Source organism: Thamnophis sirtalis, unplaced genomic scaffold (assembly GCF_051295495.1).
Source record: "Thamnophis sirtalis isolate CommonGarterSnake01/CBP01778 unplaced genomic scaffold, rThaSir2_p1.2 scaffold_4, whole genome shotgun sequence".
Classification (NCBI taxonomy): domain Eukaryota; kingdom Metazoa; phylum Chordata; class Lepidosauria; order Squamata; family Natricidae; genus Thamnophis; species Thamnophis sirtalis.
Window position 1 is genome coordinate 92348480 of NW_028261384.1, and position 19978 is coordinate 92368457.

The 19978-nt window shown below is 38.3% G+C and overlaps 1 protein-coding gene across 2 annotated transcripts; it reads left to right on the top strand.

The window, feature by feature from the left end:
• The first annotated feature begins 3857 nt into the window (after positions 1–3857).
• METTL16 (methyltransferase 16, RNA N6-adenosine) lies at positions 3858–16703 on the top strand. Of its 2 annotated transcripts, none has more exons than XM_014072760.2 (10): positions 3858–3997; positions 4185–4331; positions 5401–5603; positions 5866–6006; positions 6505–6620; positions 9358–9500; positions 10587–10656; positions 12126–12215; positions 13741–13914; positions 14004–16703. In XM_014072760.2, the coding sequence occupies exons 1-10, from the start codon at positions 3915–3917 to the stop codon at positions 14598–14600; spliced, it is 1764 nt and encodes a 587-aa protein (XP_013928235.2). In that variant the 5' UTR covers positions 3858–3914; the 3' UTR covers positions 14601–16703. The 2 variants fall into 2 exon arrangements, with proteins under 2 accessions (XP_013928235.2, XP_013928236.2); XM_014072761.2 differs by having other exon boundaries at positions 3922–3997; positions 4182–4331.
• Positions 16704–19978: the final 3275 nt, after the last annotated feature.

Sequence of the window (19978 nt, forward strand, 5' to 3'; positions counted from 1 at the left end):
TGCAGGCATCAATGTGTAACCTTTAGACTAGAGATTCTAATAGGCATAGAATAGTATGAGCATATTTGGAGTAAAATTAGACTTAGTATGACTTATAGCATACTGACCAAAATATACCAAAACTAACTATTAGTACACAGGTTTGCATGTGGCTCAGCTATACGTAACTAAGGCTGGTAGTTGAAAATGTCAAAAAGAATTGTTGCATAGAATTTGCTTCTGTGTACTTCGTTACATAAGAGTTGAGCATGTACATAAAAGAAGTTGAAAGCAGTAGGAATGGAGCATTGCACTTAGATGTTACAGTATATGGTAAAACAAGAAGGTAAATCAAGAAAGAATGCGGACTGAATATAAATATGAATGAGCACCATTAAAAAGAAATGTAGCTGAATGATTTAGTCTGATTCACTGAATGAGGGTGAATCAGAATACACATATATGAAAGAAGAATGAATGAATTGAGGGAAACAGGAATACCAAGAAAGTTGCAGTTAAGTCAACTGATGAGATGTAAAAAAGAAAGAGACAAGGAGGTAATGTGTGTAGCAGTTTATGGATAATACTGGAAGGAAGGATGTGTAAGGCTAGAAAAATATGGAGAGGTATAGAATTAAGGTAAACTATTTTAGTTGTTTTCTATAGCAATATCACTTCGACTTATATACCGTTTCATAGTTCAGCTCTCTCTAAGCATTTTATAGAGTCAGCATATTACATCGAACAATCTTTTACTTACCTGGAAAGAATGGAAGGCTGAGTCAATCTTGAGCTGGTGGAAATCGAATTACCAAATTGCTGGAAGCCTGCAGTCAGCAGAAGTAGCCTGCAGTACTGCATTCTAACCACTGCGTCACCACAGCTCATTTCCTTTCCTTTTTTTCATTTCCTTTTCTCCTGCCTTCGTCTTACTGGGGTTTTTTTTACTCTCTTTTCCATTGTCTGCATAACATTCCTATCCCAAAGATACACAGTATATGTATATATAGTTTGTATGTGGTATGTATTGTATGTATAGTTTGTATGTGGTAAGCTCTTCAACCTGTAATGTGATAAGTAAAGGAGCATGATAACTGTCATTTTTAAATTAACATTACAAATTTAAAGCAATAATATATATACTTTATTTATATTTCATTCTGTAATTGAATATTTTGTTCTTCCTCAGACAAAGTTTTAATCTGAAGCTGGGAGACCTAATTCATTTTCTCCCTTTATAATTAAGTTTACTCAATGATTTGGAGACAGTATCACTCAGCTTAATGTACCTTTTTGTATCTTTTTAATATATACTTTGATAAAGTGGGAGCTGCTGGAATTTGTGAAAATATTTGTGCAATATGGTATTTCAATTTTTTTTACTCTTGATATATATAGTATACTTTCTTTTCATCTCTAATCCATGTGCAGACTTTTCTATCTTGTCTTGTAATGCTGAGCATCTATCTTTCCATGACTCTTCGTGCCACTTGTAGCTTTTGTATTGATGGTGAGATTAGTGCCCATGTTTCACTGGTATATGTTAGAACAGGTAGCATACACCCATCAAAAACTTTTCTCATCAAGCATAAGGGGAGGTGGTTCTTAAAAAGTATACTTAGCTTGCCAAATGGAAATGGAAGTGGGCTGGCCACATAGCAATAGTAAGTGATGGCAGGTGGACCAAGGCAGTCATAGAACGGATCCCACTTGATAAAAAAAATGTCCACAAAAGTGATCTAAAGCAAGATGCATCAATGACATCAGCAAGCATTGCATTGCAGGCCCAGTTGGCAAAAGCAAGCTCGGGACCATATTGGTTGGGAAACATGTGGAAGAGGCCTTCATTCTACAGTGGACAGAATGGCTAAAATGAAGAGGAGGAGGAGTGGCAGAGCAATTTAGGAAGAAAGAAGCCCAGCAAAGAGGATGAGAAATAGGATAGGACTTAATTTTGGAAATTCAGTAATATAACAGCTGTACAGAACTGTAGCTGTCGAAGTAGTGAAGGTATATACTGTAAGGGTTATCGTATCTTGGAGCTTCAGGACTTTAAACATTTTCCTGTATCAGCAATAACATATGAAAGGTCTTCTATTTATGATAATTCATTTAGCATCTATTTGAAATTACAACAGGACTGGGGGAAAAAACATATGACCAGTCCTTACAATTTAGAACTGACGTAGTGCTCCAATGCCACATCGTGATTCTAATTTAGCAACTGGCATGTATTTATAATAGTTGCAGTGTCCCAAGGGATAAGTGCCATTTACAATCTTTTGAGGGAGCTTTTGACAAGCAAAGTCATGAGAAAAGTCAGATTCATTTAATTACCACATGATTCACTAGAATGGCAAGAAAATTATAAAGTGTCACAATCACTTCTGTTAACAATGTTTTCCAATCACGGTTGTGATTCTTAAGGACTGCCTGCAGTTATCTTTTTCCAGGTATGATTCAGAAAGTTCAAGACGGCAGTTAAGAATAACAACATGCTACTTCTTCATCCTGATCATTAATGTCTAGCAGAAACAGAATATAGCCTTGTGTGTAAAAGAATTTAAGTGCAATTATCAGAATCCCTGGTAAGTTTGGGAAACACTGGACAACAATTTTTTTTAAAGTTTTGTTTCCTGAAACAAAACCAGTTTAACCAGTTTAATGTATTTAGCACACTGTAATTGCCAAAAAAAATTCTCAAAGACATCTTTGAATGTTTCCAGGTGATTTTCACTGCCCCACTAACAGATCTTCAGACTGCTTGCTATTGATGACGTATGTGATCTGTGGACCAACAAAAATGCCTTCCTTAATCTTGGCATTCATGATTCTTGGAAACCTGTCTCAAATAAGAAACTTCCCCATGTATTGCTTTTACAAAAATTTTCATCATTTTGAGTTTTATGTGAAGCAGAAACAAAAATATTTTTGTTAAGTCAACAAGTGGCTCATATGCAACATTTTTCTGCCTGGAACTATATTCTTTCACAGTGACAATTTCTTTTTAATGTGACTCTCTTGCATAGCAGTCCCATTCCCATGTGTAACAATAGTACTTGGTATGTCTCAGCGGCATTCCAAGCAGAACCACTACTTTTAGATTTCCACAGATGTACCAGTTATATTTGATGCACTGGATGTGCTTCAACAACAGTTCCATTTTTTCATGTTTCATTTTTTCATCTGCAAACATTTAAACAGTTTATTAGTCTGGAGATAGTTATTCCTACTGTTTTGGTATTTCTACACACATTTGGTTTAATGATTGGCATGGTAAAATAATTAAAATAATATTGTTTAAATAACCTCTTCATGTGTTTAGGCACATATCGTCCTTATAATCATGCTTTAAATGTTCGGTTCACATTTATAACGGGAAAATATTTATAAATTCGCAACCTGTGTTTTTATGTCTACATTTCAGTGTTATTTTAATCTTTGAGAGTGGTAGGCATGCGAGACTCCAATGTTGGTGAACGGCAACTTCTAGCAACCCAAGGTGTTTGTGTGAGGTGTCCAGCAATAGGGGGCAGGGTCCTCCAACCTGTTTATCCCCGCACCCCTACACTTCATAGAGGCACCTCCTGGTCATCCGTTTGCTCTGGCAACGAGGGAATAACGAGCGAAGAGCAGCGACCAGCAGTCCCTTCACTAACTTTTCTGAAGGCAGATGAGGGGAGGCCGTTCTCGGCAAAGGAGCGTCTCCCTCGCCCTTCAACCAGGAAAAAGGCAACTGCCTCCATTCCCTAGTAAAACCGACGCCCTGATAGTTGCTGCTAACGAGGAAGACAAGACAGAAGCCCAAGGCGCTCCCCCCTCCCCGCGGCCCTCCACTTCCTCCCCAAGGGAAGGTGGGGACTAGAGCGGCTCTAACCATAGAGGTATCGCCCTCCAGAGTGGCCTTGCAGGACTTCCTTTAAAAAAAAAAACAAATGCAATCACTCGTTTTCACTTCCGGTGTGCGCGAGGAGGAGAACGCACTGCTCCGTAGTTTGCACCAAAGAGACTTTGAACGGTTGTTGTTTTTTTAAATACTTCTCCCTCCCCCCTCCCGGGCTGGGCGACCTTCTGCCGCTGCGCCTACTTCGCGGGGTGGGTGTGGGTGTGGAATCTCTCTGGAAGAGGTCCGAGCATCTTATTGGGCAGTCTTCAGGTGGGCCGCGCACTTTTGAGGTGACCTGGTAATCTTTTCGTATCAGTAGGTATTGGCCCGCTCTCCGAATGGCCCTCAACAAATCTATGCACGAGAGGAATAGGTACAAGAACAAACCTCCCGACTTCGCTTTTCTGGCATCCAAGTATCCAGAATTTAAGCAGCATGTGCAAGTTAACTTGTCCGGAAGAGTGAGGTAGGTCAGCATGTACATCTGCTTATCTTTTGTCTTTATATAATACCTGTCGCTGAAGACAGAGTTTCACCGAATGAGAAAAGGTTTTCCTCTTAAGACGGGGGTGTCCAATCTTGGGAACTTGAAGACTTGTGGACTTCAACTCCCGAAATTCCCCAGCCAGCCATGTTTGGACATCCTTGTCTTAAGAGGATTCACAGGGCCAATATAAAGGAATATTTGTAGCCCAGGGTTGAAATGAAATGTCCTTGGTGCTCTCCGAGTATGGTTGTTTTCTTGCAGACGTTTCATTTCCCAAACTAGGTAACATATTCAGTGCTAGACTGATGGGGATACCTAAGGACTCATAATCTAAAATCTCACTCCTGAGAGGGGAAGTAGAAAGAGAGAGAGAGAAATATATCTCCAGTTGTTCAGTTTAAAATATTGGATATATATAGTTTTTAACTGATAATTACCCATAATAAAAAAGAATCGCAATCTTTTGATAGTATTCACAGGCTGATAGAATGTATGTGGGACTTTACTACCACTTTTTTCACATGGTGTGCACGTATTTGTCTGTTAAATAGGAAATAGTAGCCAGACTTATATATTGAAATGGCCAATTAAAATGATTTTCCCTAAGCATCTTATGAATCCAATGGGTTCTGACAGGGGCTTGTTTTTTTTTTCCTTAGCTATCTTGTGGACAGTTCAAATGAGTGCAGGGCTGAGCACTTTAAGTTCTATTTAAGGGCTAGAACCTACACATGGCTTATTCAGGGAACAAAGAAAGCTACCAATGGTTATAATCCCTCTCTTTGAGAAGTAATGATGCTAGCAATTCTGAAACAGACCATGATCACCTTACCACCTAAGGAGTTCATCCTGGATCAATCTATATTTGACACCTTCCCTAGATTCATTTATGCTAGATAAATACTGCTTTTATCTTTGATCTTCCATTTTGAAAATGTGATTGGAATACAATAGCAGATCTTTCTAGATATAGCAATTTTTTAAAACCCCATTTTTGTCAATTGTTTACTCATTCCACAGTTCTCTACCTGTTTCTTATATCTTCCAGTGTAAATTTCAAGGATCCACAAGCAGTGAGAGCCCTGACGTGTACGTTGCTGAAAGAAGATTTTGGACTTCAGATTGATATACCATTAGAAAGGCTTATTCCAACTGTCCCCTTGAGACTTAACTATATCCACTGGGTTGAAGATCTGATTGCTCAGCAAGATACTGCTACTAAAGGTTCTATTATATGGGGAATAGACATAGGTATGTGGTAGATTACATGGATGTGATCATGCAGTCACCAGAAATTAAGTTAAACTCAAAGGAAGCTATTTTTTAAACTTGCTGTTTACGTCCTAAGAATTAGCAAAAAAGATCCTCTTTGCCATGCAGAATTCATTTAGTAAAGGTTTACTTGATGCAATCAATTAATAGAGTGATTACCATGGAAAGGCTTGAAAGTTAGCACGTTTTTCTTATTTATCACTTTTATTAATCAAATTTCCCCTTCTTGAATGTGATACAGGTACTGGCGCATCCTGTATTTACCCATTACTGGGTGCAACTTTGAATGGATGGTATTTTATTGCAACAGAAGTGGATGATGTGTGCTTCAGCTATGCCAAGAAAAATGTGGAGCAAAATAACTTATCTGATCTTATAAAAGGTAACTCTTTGTTTCTCTTTTATAATACCTAGGCAGAGTTCTTTATGTGCTGTTTTAAAAAGAATCATATAAAGTACATGATTTAAAGGTTGTTTTGATTCCCAGGGTTGTTTTGAAGCTACTTTGTTAAAGACTAGTGGCAATGGATAGGAAATCAAAACATCTAGCTTTCCTTCCAGTTACTCCAGTCCATTAGGAATAGATAATAATGTCAAGAAGGTGTTAAAGGCTACTTATAATTTTAATTTATTTGACTATATGAGTTTCCAATGATCCTCTTTAATTGTTGTTCAGTTGTACAGAAGTACCACTGGGTTTATAATAAAAATGTAGCTATTAAACTGAACATCTAAGATGTAGGGTGAGTTATATGCATCAATCTTTTTAATATAAACAACCTAGGTACATATTTATTTTTCATGTTGATGTATTAGGAATGATCTCTAATGTTTGAATGAAAGGCTGTCAACTAATTATTTCTCTTTATTTTTCGTCTAGTGGTTAAAGTACCACAAAAAACACTACTCCTGGATGCCTTAGAAGAAGAGTCTGAAGTTATTTATGACTTCTGTATGTGCAATCCTCCATTTTTTGCCAACCAACTAGAAGCGAAGGTTTGTTTATTATTAGCTTATCAATGGACCTTTACTTCTTCATTTGATGAATACTTATTGTTGAGAGGATATTTCATATTTATATTGCTTGAAGCTCAATGGTGATATAACTGAAACTAAGCATGTAAAATAGTTTTATCCCATTTGTTTATTTGCATAATAAGAAATAAATAAAAAAATTCCTCAAGTTCATAATGTTTCGGGTTGGGACACATCTTCGTGCATCTTTTTGTTTCTCATTCTTGCCAAGCTGATGCCTTTGAGATGCTTACAAATAGAAGTTGTACACTTACGATTGTTTCTGTTGAATATACATACATTTTATTTCTTCGATAACTATGAAAGTCTCTCACTTTTTGTCACTCTGCAACCTATATTGCTGCAGTTTCTTGGTGATTTCCTATCCTTGTTTATCTTCTTTGAAATCAAAGAAGGTCAGATAGTTGCTGCAACCTGCTGTGAAGCAAAATTAAAGTCTTCTCTGAAATGTGTTTGGTTACAGGAAAAGATTATGAGAGCCCAAAGCAATTTATGTCATATAATTTATTCAGTTCACAATGGATCTTAATTGAGAACTTATTTGTTATATTGCTATTGAACATGTGTCGTCTATTTCATGGTAATGAACACCTGTATCTCTCACATTTATTGTTAATTGAGGGAGCAATAATACCACTCAGCCTTCTGAGATGTGTAAAATGAGGACCCAAACTGTTGGGGGCAATATGCTGAGACTATAAAATTTTATTAGAAAAGGCTATAAAGAACTATGAAGTGGTATATTTTATTTGCTGCCAGAATCTACAGAAATTTCTTTCTCAGTGAATAGTTATAAATATAATGAACTTTTTTCATAAATTCCCAATTTGGATGTTTTTTACATTATGGTATTTGAAATCAGACATCTGGAGGCCATAAAATTGGAAAAGACTGCCAGTGAGTATTTTTTCCCCAAATAAATTTATCCATTCCTAATACCAGCTTCACTTACGTATCTTACATAACTGTTTCTATACCTTTGGTAATCTCTTTTGGCCTTTAATTAACGTATTTTTGTGAGAGCAAGATATTTTGAAGAACTTGCAGAAATATAGACATAAAAGTCTGAATACTGTGCTATATAGACCCTCGTTGTCTGATGTATTTTTAATAGTTATTTACTGTTATAATAGATGGGTGTTATTAAATAACAAAATACCAGTTATTAAGGAGTGCATGCTTTTACTATAACAATCTTTCTCTTTTCTTTTTTGGGTGGGAGGGAGAGATTATAATTAAAATAATGTTTAAAGTTATCAACCTCAGATATATCATAACTAGGTACAGTTATTATTGTTTTAATAAGAATTATTAATTTCAAATGTTTCTAGCACATCTTCTGAGAAAAAGGCCTGAAAAAGGCCTCTTTGTTCTAGCAAAAATCTTCTCATCATAAAAAAATAGTCAGCTTGTTATAAGACAACATGCATTGACCCCATCGTTTCAAATCTAAGAAATACTATTAATCAACGTTATTACCAACCATTTTACTTTATTTTTTTTAAATCAAAATGTTGCATTTTTTCATTTTGCTTTTGTGAAATGTCTGTTTACTTATGCATGATTTTGTGAGGATATATTTACGATAACTATGACTTCTCATTTTAGTAATAGCAAATATTGCTAAAATTCTATGACATTTGTTACCACACTAATAATTTTAGATTTTTTATTATATAAAAACAGTGCAAAACATTCACTAATGAATTTATTCCACCAGATTTAATTAAAGGGGAGTGTTTATAAATTGATAAGTCAAAAGTATAAATCAAATGTTTCTAGCACATCTTCTGAGAAAAAGGCCTCTTTGTTCTAGCAAAAATCTTCCCATCATAAAAAAAATAAAGAATTGTGAGACTAAAGCCTATTAAACATACCTATTATATCAGCTACTGAAAATTGTTCTTCGGTTGATTTTCTTCACTACTTTGTTATTTTACCTGTTGGGCATTAGAATTGCAAATAATAAATGACCCATTTTTAATTATGAAATAGAGAAGATTCTGATACATTTTGATGCTCTTAATTTTTATTATTAAAGTAAAACAATATGATTCCTTACATGTATTTTATGTTTTCTTATATATAATAAATCTGCAAAAACAGTCCATTAACTCTTTATTATATGCATTATAAAACTATGTTGCCTGCCTGAGCATGGAACTATTTATTTTAAATATGTTAGTTATTATTTTCCTGCATCCTTATTTGTTCATACAAGCCCTGATGCTACTGTTATAGTCATGGAGAATACATGTAGTATAGGGATGATTGGTTAGGTTATTGATTAGTTAGTTATCAATTAGTTATCAATTTAGATGGCATTGGAAAGTATTTTTTAAAGGTAAAAATATAAGTTATTAGAATCTGTTGCTAATCATTTTGCCAAAAGCTTTCTATCTTATTTGACCATTGTCCAGTTGCTTGTGATAAAGCAATTAATTTCATCTTTCTGATGAATGGCACATCTTAGTTTAAGCTATTCCCACTTTTTATTTACTGGTTCCAAAAATTACACTAGTTCTATTTTCTTTAAAAGCTTTGTTTTGTTTTTTGTTTTTTGAAGTAATACAGCAATGGCAGAAAAAATAGAATGTTAATCAAAGGAAAATAAGATAATTAGCTCACAGGAAAAAAAATCAATAATAGCTATTGGTTGTTTACATTTTAGCTGTAAAAGAAATTGTTTTTTTTCCAGGGAGTAAATTCTCGTAATCCTAGAAGGGCACCTCCTAGCTCAGTCAATACAGGAGGCATAACTGAGATTATGGCTGAAGGAGGAGAGCTAGAATTTGTCAAGAGAATCATTCATGATAGCTTGCAACTTAAAAAAAGATTACGGTAAGAAGTTACATTAAATTTAAAAGCACTGGCATTTAGTATATATGGTATGTCTGTATTTAAAGAAAAGCAAAAAAGATGGAAATTTTACACACACGGACGCACACACACACACACCTATTCCTATAAATCATAATTAGCTTCAGAATAACTTCTTCCATACAGTGAGGAATTGTAGCCATACATTTATCTTTCCAATGTTGAAAAATAAGTTTCTTAATAATAAGAAACAATATGAAGGATGAGAAGAATCCATTTCCATTATCCAGTCTTCAGTTCCTATGTAGTAGATAAGTAATTCATAACAATATGGACATTCACAAATATTACAACTTGACTTAAAGTGTAATCAATATATGTAATTTTCATGGCATATAATATATTTTGTATATTATATTTTGTATGTTACAGTATATATTTTGTATCCAAAATAGTCTGCTTAATTCATGGTACCATGTGTAAATATCTATGAAAGGAGAATTTGACCTTGATTGTTTGTTTGCAAACATTTCATTACCCAACGAAGTAACCTCATTGCTGAGGATGTGAGATTTAGAGAGGAAGAAAACAACAACATACTACCCTTCTTCCTCATCAGAGGAAACAACAGCAAATTAGAAATGAAAGTCTTTTTGAAATCAGTCCACAATAACTAAATGTTCCATTATCAAAATAATGGTGGTGGTGGTGGGGTGTGTGTGTGTGTGTGTGTGTGTTCATTCTCTTTTATCTAATTTCCACATTTTGAAAAGACCAGAACACATTTTTTCCAGCAGCCAACTTTCAGCTAAGCAAGGATTAATACCAGTCGACAGAAATTAAAACATTAATCAAAGAACTACCAAAAAATATCAGAATATCAGTTTTAAATAAAGTAATAATAAATATTAATAATTTGTATCTTAATGTAAAATTATTTGCTATTTCAAAAAAGTCAAAGTGACAAGTCATCCATTTGAAAAAGGTTAGTTCCAAGAAAGAGAGCCACTCCAATATATCACAGTCTAGGATTTATTGTTGATTTAGAAATATATTTCATTTACTTGAACTTTATTTCCCATTTCTGAAATGTTTTCTTTATTAAAGGTGGTATAGTTGTATGTTGGGAAAGAAATGCAGTTTGGCACCTTTGAAAGAAGAACTGCGAATCCATGGAGTAAGTAGTTTTCTAAAGACACTTAAAGTTATCTGTTATTTAAAAATTGTGACTAGACTGTGACTTACATAAAGTTCTTCATGAGCCAAGGTGGCGCAGTGGTTAAATGCAGCACTGCAGGCTACTGCTAGATCAGCAGGTCAGCGGTTCAAATCTCACCGGCTCAGGGTTGACTCAGCCTTCCATCCTTCCGAGGTGGGTAAAATGAGGACCCAGATTGTTGGGGGCAATATGCTGACTCTCTGTAAACCACTTAGAGAGGCCTGAAAGGCCTATGAAGCGGTATATAAGTCTACTGCTATTGCTAAAAAAAAAAAAAAAGTTCTTGAAAAAAGTAGGCTTTAAGTTTTATTACGCTTAGTTAAAACAAAACTTCTAATAAGAAAGAGGTGTAGCCCTGATAATTTTATAAAAAAGCATTAAACCACTATTTTTTCTTCAGTGTCAATCTATTAGAAACTAATATTGGTATTATTTTGGGATGTGCATTGCAGGATTTGTTTTTGTAGCTTGCTTGTTTTCCATATGAACTGTACAAAGACATCTGGAGCAGAAACAATGTTTTTTCTTCTGTTTATGTGAAATTGCTGGTTCCTTTCTATCTGACCAGTCACGCATCCTGTGCTCTTTCTCATTTGAAGAAATTTTGAAGCTGGTGCTAAGAATTAGGGTGAAATTATTCTTAATGTTTCACTGTTTTATTATACAAAAAACCCACAACTATTTAAAGGGAATTATGTGAGAGAATATGTAAATTGATCTAAATTCTGCAGTGTAGATCAGTATAGCAATATAGTTCACTTTTCTTAGTGAATTGAAAGAACATCATACCACTAGCATGGTATAAAAGTTCCATTCAAGTTTTTTAACATTGAGTCAACAAAGTGGCTGAAACACATGTAACATGAAATTGTCAGTTCATATTTGACCTTCAGAACATAGTGCTCTTCAGACCATCTGCATCTGCATGTTTAGATGCATTCTTATTTGGCCCTATACAAATTAGGAAAAAATGTCCACTATAAAAACTTCTCTCTTATGTTTATATTTCACTTACTTGGATGTATATACACACTATCTCATATATATGCTTAACAATTTGTATTATATCAAATTCAGCAAAATGAGAAAACAGCATGCAGCAATTGAAAAAACAGTATGCAGAGTTAAAATTCCACATACAGTATACCATCACTGACCTGTGCTTCCTCTTTAACCTGCTGAACTGTCAATCAGCAGGTTTGTGGAAGTGCATTTTGTGAGCTGGACACTATACATTTCAAGACTTGTGTGGGCTCCAGATGTGCTCTTCATACTATTCCTGTTTTATTTTTTTAACAGGTTAATTATAAAAAAGAATACTTTTGTCAATAAATATTATTGATGTTATGTCAAATATCTCTTAAATTGTCATTAAATAGCTTTTGGAAACAGAAAAAGTTTAAGACTGGTTTTATTTTTCTATGTAGGTTCCTAAAGTCACCCATACTGAATTCTGCCAAGGTCGTACTATGCGATGGGCCCTGGCTTGGAGCTTCTATGAAAATGTCAAAGTTCCAGTAAGTGGTTCTCTTGTCCTCCTCTTTCAATATCGACTTTGAATCTTCATGGGGAATTATTTACAGGAAGTCCTCACAACTATTAATTTAGTGACAATTCAAAATGGCACTGAAAAAAGTAACTTATGATTGGTCACCAAGCTTATGACTATCACAGCATCCTCGCAATCATGTGATCAAAATTCTGGCACTTGGCAACCAACACATATATACAACAGTTGTAGCATCCCAGGGATATGTGATCCTATTTGCTACCTTCCCAGCCAGCTTCCGACATGTAAAGTAATGGGGGAGGCAGGATTCACTTAACAATCAGGTAAGTTACTTAACTGCAAAGATTCACTTATTTGTGGCAAAAAAGACCTTAAAATTGGAAGTCACCACCTTGCTTAGCAACAGAAATTCTGGTCCCAATTATGACCGTAAGTCAAGAACTACGTATAGTCCTGGGACTGGTTGCACACTTTTCAGTTTTTCTAGAGCAAGTAGAGAGAGGTAGAGTATCTGTTGATAAAACACATTCAGATACCTTTTTATTTCTATGGCTTACTGGGGTGATTCTTTAGATCCCGGGGATGGGTTATTCTTTATACAGGAGAGCCTTTCCTAATATAGTGTACTTGTGAGAAAGTTATATATGCATGTTTTAAGACACCAAAGAGATGAATGTGGACAACACCACTAATGGAAAGAAAGAGTGCAGAGATTTGTTGCTTCATTGCCTTCATCTCATGCAAGTGGAGGCCATCAACCATGTGTGATTGCAAATTATGGCATTTGTCTTGTACAGTAAAACTCAAGAGGAAGGAATAGTAAATGGCCCTCTTTGCTGGGTGATAGCCTTTGCCTTTGTGGGATCTGACTTCTAAGGCACTATCATTGTCAGTCAAAAATTATCTATTTCAGCAGACAATGAAGATACTAAAAATAATTCAACTACTTATTATTAAATAATTGGAGGAGGTGATGATTTTTTGGTTGTTTCCTCAGATGTATTGTAACTATATTATTGCAGTTCCCAGAATACTTAGAATATGTACTTAGCTTTAGACTGGCTCAAAAAATGTATGAGATGCATTCTAACTTATGTAGGGAACATCAAATTGGAAAAATTCACAGACGGAAACTACCTCATTGTGGCTTTCTTCTCTAGCATCATCTACCTCCTCAAATGTATATCTGAAAAATGACAAAAGCTTTCTAAAAAATGAGGTATCGAGTTTTGAAGGGTTCTCTTTTATGAATTTCTTTAGTCCAAAACCAGGTTTATCTTTATGCATTCCATTTCCTTTCCAGTCCCACTGATAATCCCTTCTGTTATGTTCACCATGTTCAGATGTGGCTTTCCACTGGCATTTTGTGGGGAGGAGGATGTGCATAGTGATGAATGGGGTAGCAGATATTTTATGAATTCACTATGTACGTTAGGACCAAAGTCTTTTCAATGTTCTCTTCATGTTCTTCAGGATATTGTTTTGTTTTCTAATCATTTTGTTCAACTTGAATATTGTACTTTTCCTCTTAGTCACCTCCTTCCAAGAAAAGGAAATTAGAAAAACCTCGGAAACCAATCACATTTCTCGTCTTGGCATCAACGGCCAAAGAGTTAGGTATGAGAGCTTCATCTGTAGGAATCAATGCTGTTGAAGGATTAGGAGTTGTTGCCGCATGGATTAGAAAACTACTCACTGACCTGAAGGTATGCTAATTTTTTAAAATTCTGCTTCAGGCAATTGCCAGTAGCCGAAAAAGAGCCACACTATAGTTTGATGTTATTCCCTTCAATAGGTTCAGCATAAAACACTTCCATGTGGAAAAGATGAGGTCAGCTTGTTTCTAACAGCTGTGGAAAATTCCTGGATTCATTTAAGGAGAAAAAAGAGGGACAGAGTCAGGCAATTGCGTGAACTTCCTCGAGCATCTGAAGATTTCCTGCAATCAACAGAAGAAAAGAATCAGAAAACATCCTGTAACATCTCTGAGTGTGAAGGAAATGCAAATGGGTCTACTGAAAAATCTTCTGAGGTACTTTGTCTTGATGTTGAGTCCTCAGAGGGTAATGGACTCAATAATGTACCTGCAATTCAGGAGAAAAATATGCAGGGATCCATTGAGGAAAGCAGCAGCGCAAAGGAACCATCCTTCATTTCAGAATCCAAAGATTCTGGGACCAAGACCTTTGCTACTGAAATCCTGGCTCTTGAAACTGGACAGAATGATAACACTTCAAGGGAATGGTTCCTTTTCAAATGTGTGTTAATTGTGAAGAAAGAAGGTCCTGATATTTTAATAGAAATGCACTGGATTGATGGACAGAACAGAGACTTAATGAATCAACTGTGCACTTACCTAAAGAATCAGATATTTCGTTTGATCACAACTTAAAAACATGGATGTATGGAAGAATTATCCTTATTTTTGTAATCTTGCTTTTGTATTTAACACCCTGTTTCCCTGAAAATAAGTCCTAGCCTGAAAATAAGTCCTAGCATGTATTACACATGTGCAAAATATAATCTGCCTGCCCCCCCCCCAAATAAGCCCTATTTAAGACCCGTGCAGCCAGCTACCTGCCAATTCCATCTGATTCTCACAGTGTGGTGGCCACGAGGCAAGATGGGGTGGTGGAGCTGCCCCATGTGCCCCGCAACCAGGCCATTCACGCCCTGACACTTGCCTCGCAACAGCAGCAGCAACCATGTTGTGGCCTGTCAGCTACCAGCCTCTCTAACAGCTGAGTCAGATGAGAAGAAAGTATTAGAGTGGCAAGGCAAGGCAAGTGGCAGACAACTATTCATCTCCCTTGGTCAGCTACTGACTTCTGAATCCTGTCTGGGACTATCAGACTCCTTCCTTTGAATCGGCGGCACTACGAGTCAGGTGTGCCTTTTGGGTGGGAGTGTGGAGGTGTCTGCTTTTGGAAAAAAGCTAGTGTACCTTCCAGAACTTGTTGTGAGAGCATGGAGAAAGAGAGAGACTCCTGATGTGGGGCCATTTCAGGGGGAAAGAGAGGGAGCTCAGCTTTCCACAGGCACTGAAAGACTTATTAGCCTGTTATGAGAGAAAGACTTTTTGCTAGAGCTGATGATGCTCCTAATAAAGGGAATATTTAATTAAGTACAGCGGGTTTGTTGTGTTTGGGTCAGAACACGTGCAAGAGGAGCCCAAGTGGCCGCTGGCCCATTTCTGCTTGCTCATGGCCACAATGAAGCAGGAGGCTGAGTGGTGTGATGGTACCCTGGCTGTGAGACAAGGAAGGTGATGGGGTGCATGGGGCAGCTTCACTGCCTCACCTCATGACTGTGGCAGCAGTGCATTGTGGGATGTGACTGCTGATGTGGCCGTAAGATGAGGGTGTGGATTGCCTAGCTGCAGGGGCCCTGAGGTAAATCAGTGCAGAGCACATGAGACAGCTCCATTTCTCCTACCTCGCAGCAGCAGCACTTATACACCACATGGCCTCCTATCCCACCGCAAGCAAACACAACTGGGCCTCTTGTACATGGTAAAAAATAAGACACCCCTGAAAATAATGCCCTATTGCAATAGTTCCCAAACTTTTTCAGTCCACTGCCCCCTTGGTGCTACAAACTGATCCTCAGTGCCCCCCACTCAGTGGTGGAATTCAAATGTTTTTACTACCCGTTCTGTGGACGTGGCTTGGTGGCTGGGGGGGGGGGTCATGTGACTGGGCAGTTTGCATGACGGAAGGAAGATAGTAACAGCTAGAAGCAAAGGAAAACTAACCGGGCAGAGATCTGCTGGGCGGTGTGGTTGAGATAAGCGAGAGAACCAGCAGGGAGCAGCAGCAGGCGAGGGACGAAAAGTGGGAGGGACGGAAGGTGAGGGCGGAGCCAGTCAGTGGTGCATTTTACCAGTTCTCTGAACTGCCCATAATTTGTCCTACCATTCAGGAGAACCGGTCAGAACCGGCTGAATTTCACCCCTGCCGGAAGTGCTCAGCTGACTGGCAGCCAACAGAGCCCCAGGCAGAATTGCGCCCTGCGAGGGGGCCACCTCCAGCACTCCTCTGCCACCTCCCTTACCTCTTAGTGCTCCCCCTGCCACCCCCTTGCCTCTTAGCACCCCCCTAAGTCACCCCACCCCATTGGTACCACCAATGCCCTATTGCTTATTTTGGGACCCAAACAGAAATAAGACCAGGTCTTATTTTGGGGGAAACATGGGTAACATTCACAATGGCACCTCTTAAAGGTAATAAGTTCTAAAACTTGAAATTTGAGGTATTTATGTTTAGTTAAAACAAAAAATGAATTGTGCTTACTTTCTACTGGAATAATTCAGATTTATGTTCTAACTGTATTTTTCTTACTGATTTCAGTGAGTCATAAATGTAACTGGCTCAATCTGAATCATTTTCCCTGTAATCATCACCTTTGTGTAATGGAGTTGGTATTTTTTGTTTCAGCTTGCATATTGAAAGAACAGCACTGTATATAATAGCATTAAAAATGTTGTTAAAAATTGTCAGCTTTTCCAACTGCTCAGATATTGTTTAAATCTATCTGGACCTCCGTGTCAGAAGTGTTCCCACACGTTGGATTGCATTATAGCAATAATAGTCTTCTCAGCTTTGAAAGAACAGAGGTAGGACAAAAATGCCACTTAGATTCTTTTGATATAAAATTGAGAAAACTATATTTTGTTCTCTTGTGTTATCTTGATAAGTTTTAAACAAAGTTGCAGTACTCAGTTACTAAAATCAGAATCCAAGGTTTGGAGTGCCTCATTAACAATAAATTATTTTTTTGCAAAGATGCAAAATCAGTAGTTAGTGGATCAAATAGAGTTCATATCACTTCTGTAATACCATGAGTCTAGGCAAGATTAATAATTTACTCATTTTTTGGAATTTGAGCAAATGTAAAGAATAAAACTGGAGTTTTATAAAGATTTACAAACCGATTTCACCCTTCCCACAATCAGGCCCATTTTAGATTCTATCCTTTATTTTGGAATGAAATCCTCAATTTATAGCACAAAGTCTGGTATAAGTCTCAGTCTGAACAAAATTGTCCACTAAGTTTTAGTTGTATGCTATAAAGCAAATCAGTTATAAGGTTAGGACTATAGTCTAATGCTTATTGTCCTTATTGAGGGATCATGCTTTTCTTAATATGTTAAAACATGAAATTTCATTTTACAAGCAAAGCTACCTTATAGTGATATATAACAATCACAATCAGCCCTCTTATTTGTATATTTTTTTAAACTTCAAATGGTATATTCTCCTAGTAGGTGGAGACATCATCCAGGCATAGGTATGACTGTCAGTATCCAATCCGACTGGGTCTACAAGCATTAAAGACGCCCACGAGGCTCCTCCTACCCAGTTTAGACTCAGTCGATCCTTCGATTAGCTGTGTCTGTGTATCTCTCCTTGCTAAATAATTTGATTTTAAACTAAATTCTAGCTAAAACTTTCCAAATTTCTTCTAATTGGCTCTCTTAAATTTAATTCAATTGGCTTTGGTTTCTTTTGCTTTGGAGGCTTCATATCCTCCAAGGGCTCTTGCCTCGTTCTCGCTTGGCTCTAATTGTGGAGAACGCTAGTGGCTAGCCTACGAGGTTTTTATCTCAGGCGCTGCTAATTCACTGATTGCTGCTGCCACACTGCCCAAAAAGGCAATCACTGCAGCTGCGCCGCCAGAAGAACTTGTGATCATCTCGATATTGCCGGTTGAAGACTCTTCAAAATGTGGCAGCCGCTTGAGCACAGGGCATTTCGCACACCGCCACTCTTCCTTGCTACCTCAGCAGCATTCCTCCTTTCGACATCAAACAGCTCTTTCGGTTTGGGCATTCATCCTCTCGCACTGAGGCATTTGTTGGGTGGCCTTTAGCCGCCTTGTCGGTTCGCTCCTTCAGCCCTTCCTTGAGAACCTATCTACTTGGGTGGTGATTTTGTTTGGGTGGGAAGCCTATGGCGGCCATTTTAGATGCTCTCCTCAACCGTGAGTAATGCCAACCAACAAGACCACTATTGCACAGGGGGATGATCCACCTTTCCCGGCCTCTAAGCCCAGGAGGAGAAAAAACCACTGCTTCTCAGCCACCTACAGCCAAGCCTGCTAAGGCCCCTAAGACTGTTCCACCTCAAGAGGCCCCAAGCGTAGTTATCTCTGGTTCCGACCATGACAAGCTCTCGGATTCTGCTCCATGAAAGGCCACTTCTAAGGCCAAGCATTGCACTGCTCCCATCTCTGCCCCACTGGTTTCTCCTCAAATAACAATCAATCCTACTGAAGATCTCTCTACTGATACTGATGGGGATATCTCCACTCCTGCTTCTCCCTTAAACCTTGAGGATGGGATTGGGTTTCAAGCGGAGTATGATTCAGAAGGTGATGGTAGTGTCACCCCGGACATAGATGTGGGTTCTCTTCCCCCAGAACTATTACTGTCAATCCTAATGATATGGCTGACATCATAGCAGTGACTATTGAACGAGGCATTGCTGCAGGCCTTCAATATCGGGGTCCTGCTACTGCCACCCCCTCAGTGTTCTACTTCTAATAAATCAAACAAGGGCCACTCTTCCTGTTTTCAAGGGGTGGGTTCTGGAAGTACTTCTGCTGCTGACCCTGAGGAACAGGTAACCCGTGATTCTGATCTTTCAGATGATGAGGACTTGACACCAGCCCCTTCAGCCTTAATGGGCGTATTCAAATCTGCCTTGTTTCACTCCCTCTTGTTCAAGGCCAAAAAGGTCTCTGACATTCCGGTCTCAAAACCATCCTCAACTGCTGAGGTTGACAAGCCTGACACCACAGATCCACTCTTTTCGCGGCCACCTGTCAAAAAGGATGTTTCTTCCCCAAAGCTGTTCTTGGAAGTAATTCAAAATCAGTGGGCATCTCCAGGGGCGGGTCCCCCCCCCCTTCTACACTGGATAAACAATTATACAATGTCAGTCCAGAACTCTCTAAGCTTTTGGAAGTCCCTTCCATTGACTTACCTGTGGTTTCTCTTTCATCATCCAATGCAGCCACTAATGCTCCAGAGGGCGCTCTCTGTCCTGAGGGCAAATGCTTTGAACAGTCATTAGTTAAAGATCATCAGTCTGCCACATGGGTGGTTTGGGCCACTTCTTCTGCTTCTTTTCTCAACAGGGCTGCCCTCCGTTGGCTGAAGCTGATTCCCGTTCTCATCAGGACATCAACAAGCTCAAAGCAGCAATGTAATACGCTGCCGATGCCTTTCTAGATGCAGCTCATTTTTCCTCCAAGTCGATGGCGTCATCGGTCACCAGAAGATGTCTTCTATGGTTGAAGCAATGAAGGCTAGAGCGAAGTGGCATTTGGCTTCTCCTTTTTCTCCTGGACTGCTCTTTGGCCCACCTTTGGAACCTCTCAGTAGAGTCCAAGGACAAGCGAAAGATGCTTCCTTCTGCCAGCTGCAAAACAGATTCTAAACCCTCTTTTTTTTCCATAGGTCATCCTTTCGAGGGATGAACAGGGGATTTGCCTACCCCCGTCCTCAATGCCAGGCTCGCCCAAGGCAGGGCCCTTTGTCTCAGGACCGATCCAACAGAAATTCCCAGCGTTTCTCCTACAGAAAGCCCTTCAAGGGCGGCCCCAACCATTCCTTCTGAAAGCAGAAGTAATTCCATTGGGGACCTCCCAATTGGAGGCCATCTTTTGGCCTTCGCCAATCGTTGGGACAACATCACCAACGATGCCTGGATCAGGCGTACCATCCGATTTGGCCTAGCCCTGGAATTTCTCTCTAGTCCCCCACAG